Source organism: Dromiciops gliroides, chromosome 6, assembly GCF_019393635.1.
Source record: "Dromiciops gliroides isolate mDroGli1 chromosome 6, mDroGli1.pri, whole genome shotgun sequence".
Classification (NCBI taxonomy): Eukaryota; Metazoa; Chordata; class Mammalia; order Microbiotheria; family Microbiotheriidae; genus Dromiciops; species Dromiciops gliroides.
The window spans coordinates 3579557-3597401 of NC_057866.1; the positions used below are offsets into that span (position 1 = coordinate 3579557).

A 17845-nucleotide genomic window follows, 5' to 3' on the forward strand; every position below is an offset into this window, starting at 1 on the left:
CTGGGGTGAGGCTCAGGGCTGCATGAGGTGTGGGCCCAGGCCTTCCTGTCTCCTAGGGGCCAACCCTTACTGGGTCCTCCCCTTCAGGGCCAAGCGGGGCTGCTCTGCCTCCATCCTTTGCCCATGCCTGCCTTCTGTAAGGCCGAGAAGTGATTCTCTCCCTCTCAAGTAACATGGGCAGCCTCCAAGGTCCCTAGAGGTCTCTGCCTGGCCTCCCTCGCATTGTCTTTGTTACCCCTCCCCCATTAGACTGTAAGCCTGACAGAGGCGGAGTTCTTTTTGATATTTGTACCTTTGGGATCAAGCACAATGTCTCCCACATAGTAGGTCTGTAATGAATGGGAGCAGAATTGAATTCCTTTAGGTTAACTATTCTCCCTCCCAGGCCTTCTTTTACAAAATATAAATGCCCCTAGGAGGGGCTACAAGAAGCACCACAAGGGACCAGTTTCCCCATGAGCTCCTGGGCAGCCTGGAAGGGCCATAAGGCAGGATCAGGGGCCTCTCTCAAATCTCTCCCTGACGTGGTCTAGGCCTGGAGAACCCCCTCTCCCTATGGACATCTTTGCCAATAGTTTGGGGCCACCAAAGCCCTCCTGGACACTTCCTTGGGATGCCCTTTCCTCAGCCTGACCCTAGGTAGCTGTCTCAGCCACAAGGGCCAGACTGGCAAGGGTTGTATGGAGAGGGGGATATGGTCCCAATCCAGGAGAAGAGTCTCCTCTATCTGTCCCTGTCTTCAAAGCGAACAACAAGAAATCCAAGGGCTAGACCCCACAGTTCACGTGTGGAGAACATGGAGCCCGGAGGTCCCTGTTCCTGGGCTGAGGTTCTCAGCACCAAGAAACAGAGAGAATGAGAGGAGTTGGCTCTTGGTACCAGGTCAGAGCTTCAGGATGGAATAGAATGAGAGGCCAGTTTTCCTCAGAAAGAGAAATCTCATTTTCAGTTGGTTTATGGCCTGATGGCTGGAGAGAGATTCATCGGGGATGTGACTGTGTTGTGCATAGGCAGACTCCACAGGAAAGGCACTGCTTGCACGCCACAGTTAGGGTCGGGGGAGAGGAAATGTGACTTAGAAGCTGCTCTTCCTTCAGTTAGCCTTTGGGGCAGCCTGCAGGACAGCCCTGAATCCCGCTTTAGGGCCAGCCACCTCAGGACCTGGGGTTTGGGGGAGTTGTGGGAGTGACTCGCCTGCTCAGCGATGTAGAAGGTGTGGCTGTTGGTCTGTGGGTGATACCAGCAGCAGCGGAAGGTCTCTCCAAGGATGGGATTGTAAGGCTTCTTGATTCCCTGGAAGATGAAGCTTTACTTCAGAGGTTGTAGCTAGAGATAGAGCCCCCTCCCACAGCGGGCTCTGAGCTGTCTTGGAAGGTTGTCCCCACCCAATGAGCCCCTGCTGTCAGCTTCAGGTGTTTGCTGGGAAACTCCTAAACCAGATGCCCTTTTAACTGCTTATTGACCCACCCATTTTTTCTTTATTTTTGGATGAAGGCAAAGGATGCTAGGATCATAGTTTCAAGTTGCAAGTGTTGGGGGGTATGGCCCTCAAGTCTTCTTCCTCCTCTAGAGGGGAACAAAGTAATTGATACACAAAATTTATCAACCACACTTGGCTCTAGTATGTTGGCTGCTGTCACTCTACTGATTTTTGCACCAGCTGGCGGAGGGGTGGATGGAAGCTATCAAGGTCCAATTCTGAGGGGGTAGAGTCCAGGGTGCCCTCTTCTCTGATCCCCAGGGCCTTTTGAGTGGTTTAAGGCTTTCTACCAATGGGTCACTATTATCAGGAAAATGAAGAAAATGTAAGTCACCTCCTAGCCTGATATACTCAAAGGAAGACAGCCTGACTGTGGTGCATGAGAACTATGGTGAATCTTCTTGTGATACTAGTAGTCTAGTTTTGGGGTGAGGTGGGTGGTAGGAGGTGGGGAGCAGGGTTCTGGCTATACTGAGGTCTTAGTTGTAATCAGATGGCCCTGATCATTGATCCTAAGTATCCTGTGGTGGTTCTTACCTTTGGTTTCTTGTAGAAGCCAGACAGATACCATCTTACAACTTGCTTCATACGACTTAAAGGATCATCTTCCAAGACAGCTCTGGCAAAAGAGGTGTGGGGAAACATTTACTTAAAGAGCCCAGGGGTTCCATGGGTTGTTCCATTTCCCAGTCACCCCATGCGGTTGGAATTATAGGAGTGCCTGGTGGGGCTGTGGCTACTAGGCACAGTCCATTGGCATGGCCACAGGGGACCTCCACCAAACAGATGGACTGAGGCAAGGATGGCAAACTCAAGTAGAAGGCGATGGGCCCTTAACCCAAACAGAAGGACTCGGAAAACCCCAGGCCACCATCATGTATGCTTTTCTTTATTTTGTCAAATATTGCCCATTTACGCTTTAATCTGGTTTGGGCAGCACTCAGAGTGGAGGCATTATTTCTGCAGACTGTGTGTTTCACATCTTTGCTATAGCGGATAGAATATGAGATTTGGACTGAGGACATCTTGGAATTAGGTCCCACCTCTGATACTTGCTAGCTGGGCATGTCACACCAACTCATGGTGCCTCACATTCCTCCTCCATAAGTGAGAGCGAGCATGGGATTTGATGGCCTCTCAGGCCCCGTCTGTACCTAAATCTTTGGTCTGATCTGTTTATGTAGCCATTTGAATTTTCCCATGATGCTTCCAGAGAGTTTCCTGCTCCTGTGAAGGAGGGATTATTTGACTTGGCTTCAGAGGGAAGAAGCAGGAGCAATTGGGTGAGTGAGCAGGGTCAGAGAGGAAGATTTAGGCTGGACGTCAGGAAGGCGTTTCCGATAATCAGAGGGTCTCTAAATGGAATCCTGATTCACTGGTCAACCGAAGGAAATGGGGATATTTAGCCTGGAGAAGGCAAAATTCAGGGTGGGGCATGAGAGAGCAAGCACTGTGCTCAAACACAGGAAGGGCTTCTTCCATCTGACTCTAGGTGGGAGAAATCAGAGCAATGACAGGAGGCTGCCAACGAGATGAATTTATATTGTGTATAAAGAAACAAGGAGCTGGGGCAGTTAGGTGACGCAGTGGATAGAGGACTGGCCCTGGAGTCAGGAGTACCTGAGTTCAAATCCGGCCTCAGACACTTAACACTTACTAGCTGTGTGACCCTGGGCAAGTCACTTAACCCCAATTGCCTCACTAAAAAAAAAAAAAAAGAAACAAGGAGAGATTTGGAAGCTGGCTGGGCTGCGTTAGGAGGCAGGTGTTTAAACTACCCTTTGAAGGCTGGCTGGTCACTTGTTAGGTGGGGAGTTGAGAGGATTGTTGTTCGGATATGGCTGAGCTCAGGAGGTCCTTGAGGTCAAGCAGAGATCCCTGGGGCCCTCCATTGGAGACCTCCATCTACACTGACATCAAACAGCTAATGACTGCTTTGGGTATGACCATTCAGCAAGGACCCGATCTACTTCATTGTGCTCTTACTTAGCTGACATCTCTCCATCTTTCCCACAAGATGGCTTGAGACTTGAATAAACACTCTGCTGAAATCTTGATGAGCCTTGTCTACACTCTTCCCTTGCTCTACCAGCCCAGCGACTCCGCCAGCCAATCCAATCCAATGAGGCTGCTACCTCTTTGTAATCAACATTTATTTTTAAGGATGCTCTGTAATCGTCAGCAGTCAACATAACTTTCTGGCCTGTAGTTTGCAGAGCATCACCTCTTCATATCTTTGAAAACTGGGACAATTGGGAAGCTGACCACAGGCCCATGTGAGGGTGGCCTTTATCAGAGCTGCCTGCCACTGAAGGTCTGTGAGCTGAGGCTGGAGGACAGCCTGTGGGGAAGGCCCGGGAGGGGCCTTAGAGGCTCACATGTTTCAGAGGCTCAGAAGGCCCTGAGCCACGATGCCCTCTGCATAGGGAAGGGCTCAGGCCCCAGTGGGTGGGCTAGCTCATGGCAAAGGGCTCTTTCCCTGCCTTGATTCTCTGCTCCTGGCACTTAGCACAGAGGAGAGTCATGAGTCCTAGTTATTTCATTGGCTTTGCTTTGGGCAGGTCATTAAATGGGAGCCTCCAAGGCCCTCTGAAACCTGGTACCCTGCCTTTCCAACCTGATGTTCTGTGCCCTCCCCTCTCTGGCCCCTCTACCATGGGACAGCCAAGCTGATCACTGCTCTCTCTGCCTCTCCCCCAACCCCCCATGCCTCCCCTCCTTTGTGGATTGCCTTCCCATCATTTAAAGTTCAAACCAAAGGTCTGCTCAACTGAAAGGACATTTGATACTGATCTGGAAGGGAGCTCAGAAGTAATCTGGCCTAACCCTCTCATTTTCTGAGTGAGCAAACAGGCCCAGAGAAGCTAAGGAACCCACCCGAGATTGCACAGGAAGAAAATGGTAGAACTGGGCTTTTAACCCAAGGCCCCTGACTGTAAATTCAGCACGATGGTGCCTTCTTGTCTATTCCATCCAGTCCAACCCAGCAAATATTCACTGAACCATACAACAAGGTGCTGCTGAACAAGGACAATGCACAATAGGGTCTTACCCTCAGGCAGGTTTTGTTCTAATGGGGGACAGTAACACAGATAATTGAAGACACCTTTCTCCACAGACCCTGTACAGTTTCTTTGTGCCTTCTTTTTATTTATATTCTCTTTTTGTTTGTTTGTTTTTGGAGGGGCAATGAGGGTTAAGTGACTTGTCCAGGGTCACACAGCTAGTAACTGTCAAGTGTCTGAAGCTGGATTTGAACTCAGATACTCCTGAATCCAAGGCCAGTGCTTCATCCACTGTGCCACCTAGCTGCCCCTGACATTTATATTCTCAAGAAACCTTTCCCAGTACCACTGTAGAATCCTGTAACATTTGACTATGTTAAAATGGCATACCAAGAGAGTACACAAGCATGTTAATATTTATCATTAATTTACAATGATGAATGGTAAAAGAATAAATAGATTTTATATTCTTACTGTTTACAATATTAAAATTAAAAAGATACCTTTTGTAGAATTAAAATTAAGCTGAGGCTTATTTTAAAATTGTGCTCATAAAGTCAAAGTTTTCAATTTGGTGCTCAGCCAGTAGTTAAATTTGCTAGATACAGCATATCACTCCAAAGAATCTTATGGATAACTGTAGATATGGATGAATCTTAATAGATACTCTGCCAACCTGTGATGGCATAAGTATATCTTTTTTTTTTTTAGTGAGGCAATTGGGGTTAAGTGACTTGCCCACGGTCACACAGCTAGTAAGTGTCAAGTGTCTGAGGTCAGATTTGAACTCAGGTCCTCCTGAATCCAGGGCCAGTGTTTTTAAAAGATATCATGAATCAATAAAAAGTAAGATAGTTGAAGGTTTCCCCTCAAGAAAATGTATGTGTCTCTTTTTTGGCACAATGAATTTTTAAACTCAAGTACAGGAAGAAGGGATTTCATCTTGCAAGGTATAGGCTTGGAATTTTTCACTTGAAATGAACAGGTGTGTGTGTGTGTGTGTGTGTGTGTGTGTGTAGCAGTAGTGTTTTATGCATGTATGCATGTTGGTGAAATACTGTTCTTACATTCAGTTTGACTTTAGTACCAGATATCTACATGCATACCTGATAACATTTGCATATTATTCAGATATTGCACAAGTAAAGTTGCCAATACACTAGTGTTGTCTGGACAAGATTTAAAATTTGCCCCTCAGTATTATTTTAATCACAGGTGTTCAAGACCCAATACTACTTTTCCCCAAAGTCTGATAAATTCCAATAAAAGAATGCTGCTTCATTTGGGCCATACTTAATATGAAGAGCTGTACCAATGTTTATTATTCATTATGTTTGTAATTTCCTTTACAATTCAGCAAAACCTATTTTTCATGTTTTTAAAATGTTCCTTCAAAACAGAAGACACATTGTCTAATTACATATATGTGTGTATATGTACACGTGCATGTATATCGGTATTATGTGTGTATACGCATACACACATATATAAAATGAAAATGAAAATGAGTGCACAGGAGTAGCAATTATCTCAATTTTGCCACCAGAGGTCTCCCTGTACACATCAGAGAACATTACCACACCAATTTTTAGGTTTGCCATCTATCAGAGCTCCAGTAGGTGCAAAGTCTGCTAGAAAACACATTAACATACCATTACAGCTGGCTGTATTCCTTAATTATGAAGCTTAATTCAATTTCTGTCAATTCTTCCCTCCTTTTCCCCCCTGGCCCTCAAATGCCTTTAGGGTGGACTAGAGCTGCTAAAAGGGCTTCTGTTTTTCTTGGTTCTCTGCTTGTTAGGTCTAAGACTGATGATGTCTCCACCATTAAGTGTGTTAGGATTTTGTCCCGAGTAACTTCCACCAACTGTATTAAAGACACCAATTTTGTTACTACTTGTATGCATTAATTCTGGCTCTTCAGCTATTTGTTGTTTGAGTTTCTGAAGTTATTTTCCTGCTAAATATTTAAAAATTTCAGTTTCCCATTACGTCCTCTTTCACTGAAGCTCTGTAGAATTTTAACTTAATCTTTTTGCCAATGCCTCAGTGTCTTCATTCTTTAGACAAGAATCATCCAAGAGGTCAATTTTGTTCTGTATAAGTACTGTGGGGATATCTCCAACTTCTGTGACTACTTACTCTCTCCAACTGGTAATTGCTTCAAAAGATTTCCTGTCTATAGTAGAAAACACAAGTGCACAAGCTTGGGCTCCTATAAATAGCAAAAATAGAAACTCGGTAGTAAGCCTTTGTTATTGCATCAAACTCTTCTTGACCTGCTGTATCCCATGACATCCACTTGTCATCTTCATCATTAACTTGGATTTGTCTCCCCCAAAATCAGTTGTTTTCTTGCAATCTTTTGTAAAAATGCCTTTGCAATATCACTGAAGCATACTTGATTTCCCAACAGCTCCATTTTCAACCACCACCACCTTGATGGCCACACCCAGCTCTTTCACTGTATCAACACTAATTCCAGACACTTAGAATTTGTGTATACATTGTTTCTCTCCAATAGAATGAAAGCTCCTTGAGGATAGGGACTATATCATAGTTTGTCTCTGTCTCCCCAGCACCGAGTGCAGTGCCTTGCATACTGTTGGCACTTAATAAATATCTGTTGAATTGAACTGAAACACCATCGCTCCAAGCCTCAGGAATGGGAGTAGAAACGTCCTGCTGAGGCAGGGGGAGTGGGAGAAGCTGCCAGTGCCTGTTTGCACCTTCTGAACTGTGGATCTGTGAAAACCACCAGCCCAACTCCCTCTGGAATGTCTGGCCATCTCAGTGCTGTGAGTACCCAGAGACTGCAGAGGCAGCTGCATCTACAAACAGCTCCCACCGGACCGGCAGAGACATCTTCCTCAGGCAGCGGCCCCCTCCTCCCTGTGTTTACTACATTTTTGCTTCCCTTCTCTCAATTAGCCTGCAGATGCCACTCCTCTCCGACACCTTTCACCCCCTGCTTTCCTCACCTCAATCGTCTCGACTCAGTGGCTGAATGAGAGCCCTTTCCCATTTCCCCTCGATTTTCACCGTGCCTCAGCACTTTCTGATCCCTGGATGCTAAAAACAAGCCCCCTTCTTCCTGCCTCCAGCACAGAACATTTTACTCCAACCTGTGGTTCGGACCGAGCCTTGGCCCCTGATGCCAGGGTTAGCACACCATGTTCCAGAGCATGTGTGCCCCAGAAGGACACTCCAGAGTCCATGAGTTCCAGAACTTGATGTCCAAGAGCTTCCATTCTTTTTTTTTTTTTTTTTTGGTGAGTCAATTGGGGTTAAGTGACTTGCCCAGGGTCTCACAGCTAGTAAGTGTCGAGTGTCTGGGACTGGATTTGAACTCAGGTCCTCCTGAATCCAGGGCTGGTGCTCTATCCACTGCATTACCTAGCTGCCCCAAGAGCTTCCATTCTTGAAAGACTAGAACACAGAACCACCAAACCTGCCAGATGGCCCCTCAGGCAAGAAAAGGCTAGAGAGGGGGGTGAGACTCCTCCCCACCTTCCAGACTCCTGATTCCACCTGAAGCTCGTGAGTGTCAGGAATCAGAGCTCCAAGGGACCCCAGAGATTGTTCAGGCCAACCCTGTAATTTTATTGTTCCCCAGACTGGGCTGAAGCACTTGCCCCAGGAGTGTAAATGGTTGGGCTCAGATTCAAACCTGCCTAGGTTGGCCTGTGAATCCAGGCACCTCTCTGACTGCAGGCTTCCCCTCCCACCTTCCAGCCTCTCTGAAGATGGCGTGACCTCCAAGCATATTGGAAAGGAGCTTTCCTTGTCTACGGGTTAAAAGCACATGGATGTCTGAGCTTCCTGGGCCTGAGATCCCCGGAGGCTCTAGTGGGTCCCAAGGCACAGTTCACAGATCACATCCGTCCCCTGCTCAGAAATCTGTCTGTGCTGCCTCCAGGATAAAACCCAACTGGTTCACTCTGGGATCCTCTCTTCATCCAGCAGGGCTCCCACCGACCTTCCAAGCATTGTTGCCCACTACTTTCAGCCCAGTCCAATAAGCGTTTAGTAAGCTACCACCCCGTGCTAGGTGGGGGGGATGGGGTGGACACCAACACAAAATAAGAGTCTCTACCCTTGTTAGGGGGCAGGAGCACCCCTCTCCTGCACACGGACCCCCAGAAAAGTTACCTCAGTTCAACATAGTCTGTGGGTGAGCATATACTCCAAAGCCCCCACCCATGTGTCTACTTTTACTAATTAGCTAGAACCCACTGGTTCAAAGCAAAGGGATTTAATCAAATACCATCCTAAGAAAAATAGCAACAGGAAATTCTAACCTCTCCACCCCCCCACCCCCTGCCCATGGGGGACACGCTCCCCCAATACACTATCAGTACCCTTCATGAACTCTTTGTCCAATACACAAGCTTACTCGTGGTTGCCCAAAGGCAATACACCATCTTTCATCTTTGTGCCTCCCCGAGGCTCAATGTACCCCATATCTGCCTCTGCCCCCAGGCCCCCTGCCTTCCTTCCAGGCCCAGCTCAGCTATCACTGGAACATGAATATCATTCATCCTCAGCGTCCAGCACAGCTGACCCCTAGATGCTGGGTAATGAATGTCTGCGTGGCCCTATGCACTCAGGCACTTACTGAGACAGCAGATCTGCGTGGTAATAGTAGTCTGAGAGCTTGTTGAGGAAGGATCGCGGCTCCAGGATGAATGTGGGAAGCACCACGCGGGACAGGTCCATCCCCGGCCGCAGCTGTTTCAGCAGGATCCAGATGAGGCTCTTGTTTTCTTCAGAGACGGTCTCAGTCTGCGATGACTCTCCTGTCTGAACAAAGCAGAGAAGTTCAGCCTGAGAGCTGGGACTCAGAAGAGGACTTTTGCTGGACACGTCCCCTCATTCCTGCCGTTGAGTCCTCAGGGAAGGGCTGGGACAAGTAACTAGGGAGGAGCCCGCCCAGCTTCAGGAGCTCCGTGCCTCTGTCCATGGTAGAGGCAGGCGGGTGGGGCCGTGTATAAAGTCCCCCTGGACTTTGGGTCTGGAAGACCCATGTTTGTATTCTGCCTCTGCCTCGGACACCTGGCAGCTGTGTGAGTCTGGGTAGGTCATGCCGCCTCTCCTGGCCTCAGTTTCTTCATCTGTATGGGGAGAATAATAGCACCTACCTCCCAGGGTGGTTGTGGCAATCACATGAGACAATATATGTAAAGTGCTGAGCAATCCTTCCTGGGCTCTAGGGATACCAGTTGCTATTATTGGGGTTGGGCAGGAGTGTTCGGGATCATTGATCTCATACATTTCCAAGATCAAAGGCTGACTGACTTCAGCAAAGGGCTACTGACCTTCCTGGGGATCGAGAATATGAGTGGAAAGCCTTTGCCTTGACAGGGGGTGGCTGACCTTGCAGAATCCAGAGCAGGGAGAAGAAACCCAGGGCTTGTCACATAAATGTCCTAACGTAGGCACTTAGTCTGCTTGCCGAATTGACTTGAACTAGTCTGCCCCAATGCCGTAGGCCCTCCTCACCCCATGTGCTCTATTGCTTTGGACCTGGGGTCAGAAATTATCTGATCGCCAGAGGACTAGAGTGAGCGAGACGCTCTTGGAAGGCAAAGGCCATGGGGAACCAACACAGAAGGAGGTGGTGCAGTGCCTTGGGTGTGACCTTCCTCTGGCAAAGAGGGATGACACCTTCCCTTCCCAGCTTGGCTCATGGGGAAATGGGTATGCCCCAAGGCATACCAGAAGGGAAGGGCTGGAAATAACAACAATAATGGCAAGAATAATGGCAGCTAACACTTACATAGTGCCTTAAGTTTCATCAGAGGCCACCAATCAAACAACCAAGCCATGACATTACCTCTCTCGCGTGCCAAAGGCTCCCCCACCTCCCACCGCGCCTCAGGAGCTTCTTTTGGGGCTTGCCACGGATGTTGATAACAAGGCCATTGGTGGGAAACTAGAAGCTGCAGGGGGGTCAGGGAGGACACCAGAGCTTCCTAGGGGCGGAGCTGAGGAGCAGGAGGAGGGTGGTACAATTGGGGTAAGAAGGCAGGAGCTGGATGTGTCAGAGGGGGAGGGCTTGGTCTGAGCCTGTGTCCTGACACTGGCAGGAGGGTGGGACAAGGCCCTTCACCTCCAGGGACCTCGCTTTGCTCATCTATATAATGGGGACAATCCAGCCTGGGGCCCCACCCTCTTGGGAGGCCTGCTTTGGTGCCAGTTGTTAGCCAGGCCGGGGCTCTAGGCTCCTACCTCCCCAAATTCTTCGTATATCTGCTCGATGTACGTCGTCCCTTTTTTCTCCTGCCCAAGCTCCCCGGGGGTTTCTGACTGGTCACTCTCGCTGTCGTTGGTTTTCCGGCTGTTCTCCCGGGTGTCATTCTCTGACTCCTCGATGGTGTCTTTCTCTGACCTGTCTGAAAAGGCATCGTTCTCCAGCTGGTGGTTTTCCAGGGAGGCTTCGTTCAGCCTGAAACACACAGGGAGACCCCAGGTCCCCCGTTAGAGGCAGGGGATGGGGCGGCAGGCATCAGCCAGGCTGGCCACATGTGGGGCTGCCTTCCACTGACTGAGGGCCATGCTGCTAAGCCCCAAACAAAGGTTCAGCAGCCACGGCAGGGCGATGGGATGGCTTCACTGGATAGGGCCGGCCCACACGCACCCCTAGACCAGACCCAGGGGGGACAACATAATCTGGTCAGAAGGTCCTTCCTCCCTCTGGACATGGGGAGAACAGAGGAGAGGACGAGTTATCAGGCTTAACTGTTTAAACAACTATTTACAGATACAACCTGAGTAGGGGAGCTGAGTTCAGCCTTTGGAGGGATGGAGAGAGGAGAAATGCATCAGAAAGAATGGAACCCTTCCCCCTCTCCTCAGCCATTCTAGTGGGACAATGGAGAGTGTGCTGGGTCCCAAAGACCTGAGTTTAGATCTTGCATCAGGCACTAGCTGTGGGACCCTGGGCAAGTCACCTCCCCAGCCTCAGCGAACAAACTCAGTCTGTTCCTATGTAAAATGATGGCATTGGACTTGATGGGGTCTAATGACCTTTGCAGCCCTAAAGCAAAGGTGCTATGATCTTCTCTCCTCCTCGGTGCCCCCTGTCTACCATGGTCCACACTGGCCTCATCCTTCAGGGCTCAGCTCTCACTCGATAAGAACATGTGAAGCTGAGCTAAGCAGTCTGCCACTCTGTGAACTTTGGGACCTTCCCCAAACTCAATGCCTCGAGTCGTTCGCGGAATGAAGGGCTCAGGGATCCCTCTCCCCTCTGGGCTGATTCTGAGGCCAGCCAGGAGGTGGGGGCCACGCTGGGAAGAGCTCTGGCATCTAGCCCCCATTCTCAGCTCCCGTCCTCATCCCCCCAACACGGCGGGCTTGGGCTAGAGTTTCAGAACCTCCACTGCAGCTTTGAGACTTCGAAAGTGCTGTGTGTGCCTCATCTCTTTCCAGCATCTCTCATGTTACCCATGAGGACAGCTGAGGTTCAGAGAGGGGAAGCAGCTAGCCAGGGTCAGGGATGGGCTTTAAGCCAGGGCGCTCCAGATTGCTCCTCTGAGATGATCTCTACTACTGGCTCTAACCTCACAGACCCGGCTGCCTGAGGCCCACCACTGACTTTCTCCCATGCTCCACAGCAGGATTCTCAGTTGAGGGTGTTCAGTGTGCCGGGAGGATAGTGAATAGCACAGAAGGGGAAAGCTGGGGCTTCTTGGGCAAGACCAGTGGTCACTGCTGGATCCCCCAGGGAGGCCTTCTTTGACACAAACCCACTCTGTGGACATCGGGAACCCACACTACAGACCCACAAGGGGATGAGACGACCCCCTCTCCCCTGTGCATTTACATTCAAGAATTTGACTCTCTGACACCATTAGGGGGGGGCAGTCCCTGTGTAAAGTGGGGCACAAAGGCAGCAGAGAAGCGGGGTGAGGATGGGTGTGGCCATAGCCTCTCTACCCCAATGTCCTGCCCTGCCCAGCCCATGGCTTACTGAAAGAGATCCTGGTCTGAGATGGTCCCGCCATGCAGCAGCCCATCCAGGGGCATCTGGGAGGAGTCCAGCTGGCCAGTCAGCTCTCCATCTTTCCCCTGTTTGGAGGCGCTGAGCCGGAAGAGGCTAGAGCAGCGCAGAGCCAACTCCAGGGCATCCAGCCAGCAGCGGCCTGTGCAGGGAGAAACAATAAGGGTGGCTTATGTTTCTATCCTGCTGGAGGGTTAATGAGATGATTTCCTAAATCTTTGTGTCAAACGTCTCCTATAAGGGTCTGATATCCAAGGTACATGGGCACTTACCTGAATATTTAAGACGGAGAGCTTTTCTCCAATGGACAAGTGGTCAAAGATGCAAACAAGGGAGTCTCAAGGAGAATTTCAAGCTATCAGCAAGTACCCAGAAGATTAATAATGAGAAAAATCTGAATGGACACATCCCTGAGGCTTCACCACACCTGGCACATTGGCCGAGGTGACCCCAAATGCTGGGTCAGTGTTGGAGGGTGTCAGTGTGGAAAGGCAGGGATGCTAATTCATTGTTGGCCAAGCTGTGAATTGGTCCAACCACTGAAGAAAGCAATTTGGAATTATGTGGAGAAACTGCTTCAAATAATTTCCTTTAACGAGAATTAAAATTATTTCCCTGACCCAGAGATGCCACATATCCCAAAGAGGTCGACTCCATAGACACCCAAATATTGATAGCAGCCCCTTTTGTGGTGGCAAAGAACTTCAAGGGTCAATGCTCACTGACTGGGAAATGGCTGAAGTCACAGTGCATGAATGGAATGGCATTTATGAAGCACCTACTAGGTGCCAGGAACTGCGCTAAGCACTGGGGACATGAAAGGAGGCAATCTCACCCTTGAGGGGCTTACAAGACTGTGTCATAGGAAACAACAAACACAGTGACTACAGAGAAACCTGGGAAGACTTCTATGGATTGATGCAGAGAAGAGGGAGCGCAACATCTGCAACAATGGCAACAATGTAGCTAGAAAGATCCGCTCAATGAAGAGACATCACTGCAAATTCTGGCAAGAGAAGGCGCCTCCCTCCCTTCTTGGCAGACCAGAGGGACCAGGGACACGAACTCTGCAGACAAGTTTGTGGGGCTGATGACTTTGGTTGGCTTCCCCGTTCTTTTACACAGGATAGGAGGGATGCATTGGAAAATGTAGGGGATGTCAAGAGTTAATTTAAGAAAAAACTGTTAAGCTCTTTGAGGCCAGGGACCATCTTAATTTTCTGTCTATATTCCTAGTGCTTAGCACAGTGTCTGGACACAGAAAGTGGTTAATGAATACTTTTTCATTCATGAACTAAACAAAAATAGTGTCTTCCTCGCAGGAAGGAAGGAAACAAGCATTTATTAAGTGTCAACTATTTGCAGGTACTGCCCTAAGTGCTTTATAAATATTATCTCCTTTGATCCTCACCAGAACCCTGGGAGGTAGGCGTGGTATTATTATCATTGTACACTTGAGGAAACTGAGGCAGACAGTGGTTAAATGACTTGCCCAGGGTCATACGGTTAGCAGGGATAATCAGTCCTTTACCTGATGGCCAGCCCCAAGATCATATCATTTAAACAAATGTTTAAATTTTTTTAAACTTTAAACTTTTTTTTAAAGTTTTTTTCTTCCTTAGTTTTAAACTCTCCCTCTCTCAGCCTCAGTTTTCTCCTTTGTCAAACGAGGATGATGGGCTTTCTAAATCTCACATGGTGGGATCCTGGAATAGCAGACACGGAAGCAGCCTGGGTGTTTTCCCTGTGGGTCTTTCTGTTTATAGCAGCCCCTAGACCCTCCCTCTCCCCCCCCAATGTCCTTGATGATGTACATTCTGGGAACCCAGTCTGCTTTCTGTGGAGAGGGAGTTTGGTGGCTGGCTGCTGAACTCCTGGAAGGCTCAGAAGGAACAGGCATTTGCTGACACTGTTACATTACTCCCAGGGCTGGGGGAATTCTCTGTGATCATGTGATGGAGCCTGAAAGGTCACCCATCTCAGCTCCTCTCTGGCCAGCTTTCCAGTCAGTCAGTCAGCATTAGGCACCTACTGTGTGCCAGGCATTGTGCTAAGCGCCTTGGGATACAAAAGGCCGGCTCTGCCCTCAAGGAGCTCACAATGGGATCGGGGAGACCACAGGCAGACAGACAGACAGACACCAAGGAAGCTCTAGATGGGAAAAAGAGGCGATAATTAGTGGGGAGGCTTCCTGTAGCAAGTGAGATTTTAGCCGGGGCTTGGGGAAGCCATGGAGGTCAGCAGTGGGAGCAGGAGGGAGAGGGAGAGCATTCCCAGCTTGGATGGTGACGGCTTGATTCGACTCTTCCCCTTTTTCCTTATGGCCTTGCTCTTTCTCAGACCACCACAGGAGGGCGCCCTAGGACCAGGAGAGAGAAGGTGGCCCTGTTTGCTTTGGGGGTGGGGCCAAAGAGTGAGCCCGAAGGGGCTGGGACCCTAAACCACAGGGTTCTAGATATAGGAGGGGGCCCTTGGGGGCCTTTCATCCAACCTCTCGTGTTACGGGGGGGAAGGTGAGGGCCAAAGAAGGGCCCCAGGCCACGTTTGTGAGTGAGTGCAGTCAGCACAGGAAGCCAGATCTTGGGACACTCCTCCCATCATCCCTCTTCTCAGACTCGTGGTCCAGGCTGAAAACGAGTCCCTGTAGATGGTGGAGCCAAGTGCGTCTGTCCTAAGGGAAGCCATCGGTGAGGGCGGGGTCTTGGAGGATGACCACTGGAGTCTCCCCGCTTGGTTTCCAGGAGATGGTCCTGGGGTAGGGCTTTCTGACATGCCTGATGTTCTTACATCCTACCCAGTAAATGACCTGGTGGTTCTGGGTCTCCAGTCTAGAACCTATTACTTTGCATAGAGAAGCTGTGTAGTAAATGTTTGTTGACTGACTGATTGACTCACCAAATCATCTGAGATGGGGACCCTCTCTCTGCTGTGTTAGACATGCTCCGGGCTGATAGAATCGGGGAGCAGAGGTTGGTTAAGCCCGAGAAGGCTTTTAATGAATGCTCTTTGACTGACTGACTTGGTTTGTGTCCTGGAGAGAGACGGAGCAAGATATCTGAGCCAAGTGCTTCTGTTCCCCACCCCACTTGTGGTCCTGGCAAGCCACAGTCCCTCGCTGGGCCTGTTTCCCTTTATGCAAAATGATGAGGTTGAACTGGGCCATGTTGAGAGTCTTGTGTGGCTACGGAGTTGAAGCTGGGTGTTCAGGCCAGCTTACAGATGGCATTTAATAAATGCTTGTAGTTATGAGTAAGCCAAGGGGGAGCAGGGTGAGCCTCCTCAGCCTGGCAGTGCCAGGGGTCCCTTGCTGCGGGGGCAGAGGGATTCTGGCTTGGGGATGTGATGAAATGATGGGATTTAGCAGATACTCAGACCCACCTGGAGATAATCTAGACTGATTGAACAAGTGAGAGGGATTGACTGCTGATTAGCCTACTTCAAGTTACCTGGACCGTAATCACACCTGGCTAGCCCTTAAGAAGGTATTGTTCTCAGAAGCTGGACTGTGAACTCAACTTGAGGACACCTTCAAAACCAATGGATTTCAGATGACGCCAACCAATCAGCTTGAAGCAGTGTGTAAGGACCGCCTCTGTTCCAGACCTATAAAAAGCTTCCACAATCACCTTGCTGGGGAGTTCCTGATTAAAGCAGGCTGGTGGAGGAGGACTTGAGGAAGAACCCAACCAGGCTGGAACTCTAGGCTAGGTAGGACTTCTTTTTCTTAACTTTCTGAACTCCTTGTGAATACCTGTATGCTTTAATAAATGTTTAATGCCCAAAGACTGGTTCTGAAGCTTCTAATTTAAAGTGACCACAATTTAGATTTTAAACATCACAGGGACAAGCTGGGACCTCCTGGCTCCACCAATCCTAGGACCACAGGGAGAGGCATGGCCAGAAGCATTTTATCCCAGACCAGAAAGGCAGCAGGTGTGGGCAGGGCAGAGGACTTACCGTCAGATTCAGAGGGTGCCCGGAAGATCAGGTAGCTGCTGGGCAGAGGCTGGGTGATGGAGCCCACGTTCTCACCTTTAGGACCCTACGGGAGCAGACACACAAGCAGAGGGGAAGGAGCTGAGGGGTCTGGGGTGGCCATCTTCCCACCATCTGAAGAGCAGGCTGGGTGCGCGGCCTGTGGGAGGGAGCCTGGAAGAGCTTCCTAAGAAGAGAGCTGGGTTGTCTGGGTCAGACCCCAGCCCACCGAGCAAAGAATCTTATCTGAGGTGGGGAAGCTCAGGCGGAGAAGAGCCTAGGCTGGGAGTGGAATCCATAGCCTCAGAAGAGGGTCCTCAGCCCTTCATTTTAATATAGGCCACCTCCAATCACTCTAACCAGTTAGATCTGATTGCTGGGTTTTGATTTTTTTTTTTGAGGGGCAATGAGGGTTAAGTAACTTGCCCAGGGTCACACAGCTAGTAAGTGTCAAGTGTCTGAGGTCACATTTGAACTCAGGTCCTCCTGAATTCAGGGCCAGTACTTTATCCACTGTGTCACCTAGCTGCTCCCTCTGATTGCTGTTTGATGGACCACTTTAGAACATGGAATGGGGAAGAACCTTAGAATGGAGAACATGGAATGTAAGACCAGGAGGAACTCAGAGCATGGCATGGAGGGAGTGGCATTCAGTAGAGGCCTGGAATAATCCCAGGACTCTTCCCATGACCCGTAGGCTTCTGCCCTTAAAGACCTTCTCTCCTTGGAGCCTTAAGAAGACCCTGGAGGAGATGAGGAAAGTGAGGCCCACAGAGAGAAGGTGACCTGACCATCCACTGAGCTGGTGTCTATCTGCTCCTCCCAGGGCCCTCCTCCTGGCCAGACCTCGGCTGACCCATTCGCCCCCGGGCAGAGGGCTGGACCAGGAGAGCACTTTGGGTCCCCTAGACAGTGGTGTGGGAAGGAGTGACTCCGCAAGCCCTGGGGGTTTGGCCTGGATTCAGACCGGGCTGTTTCTCTGTCTCTCTGCCTCCCAGCCCGCCCTGGGGCGGCGGCTCCTTGGCCTCTCCAGAGGCTGCCTCGGCCTCCAGGCCTCCCTCTGGGCCTCACCTTCATGGCCCAGATGGACTGGTCCAGGGGATGGAAAAGCTTGAAGCAGAAGCCGTCCTTCTTGGAGGGCCTCTCGATGAGCTCACAGGAGTGCAGCAGGATGGTGCCCACCCACTGGCCCACCTTGGGCGTCTTGTAAACCAGCAGCACGCCAGGCTTCAGGATGCACCAGAGCTTGGTCCAGCTCTTCAGGGTCCCCCGGATCTGAGAAGGGGGAAGAAGGGAGTGTCTGAGGGGCAGCATTGGGAGGTCACCCCAGGATTGACCCCCCCATTGCCCCCATTTCTCAGGTGAGGAAGATGAGGCCCA

The 17845-nt window shown here is 49.9% G+C and overlaps 1 protein-coding gene across 2 annotated transcripts in view; it reads right to left on the reverse strand.

The window, feature by feature from the left end:
- Nucleotides 1–17845, reverse strand: part of OSBPL5 (oxysterol binding protein like 5) — a 152899-nt gene that overhangs the window by 24477 nt on the left and 110577 nt on the right. For both annotated transcript variants that reach the window (XM_043971066.1, XM_043971067.1), the window contains exons 6-12: nucleotides 17537–17740; nucleotides 16448–16532; nucleotides 12461–12632; nucleotides 10717–10933; nucleotides 9104–9288; nucleotides 2018–2099; nucleotides 1195–1293 (exon numbers count right to left, since the gene is read on the reverse strand). In XM_043971066.1, the coding sequence (XP_043827001.1) occupies nucleotides 1195–1293; nucleotides 2018–2099; nucleotides 9104–9288; nucleotides 10717–10933; nucleotides 12461–12632; nucleotides 16448–16532; nucleotides 17537–17740 (1044 nt within the window). The remainder of the gene's footprint in view (nucleotides 1–1194; nucleotides 1294–2017; nucleotides 2100–9103; nucleotides 9289–10716; nucleotides 10934–12460; nucleotides 12633–16447; nucleotides 16533–17536; nucleotides 17741–17845) is intronic.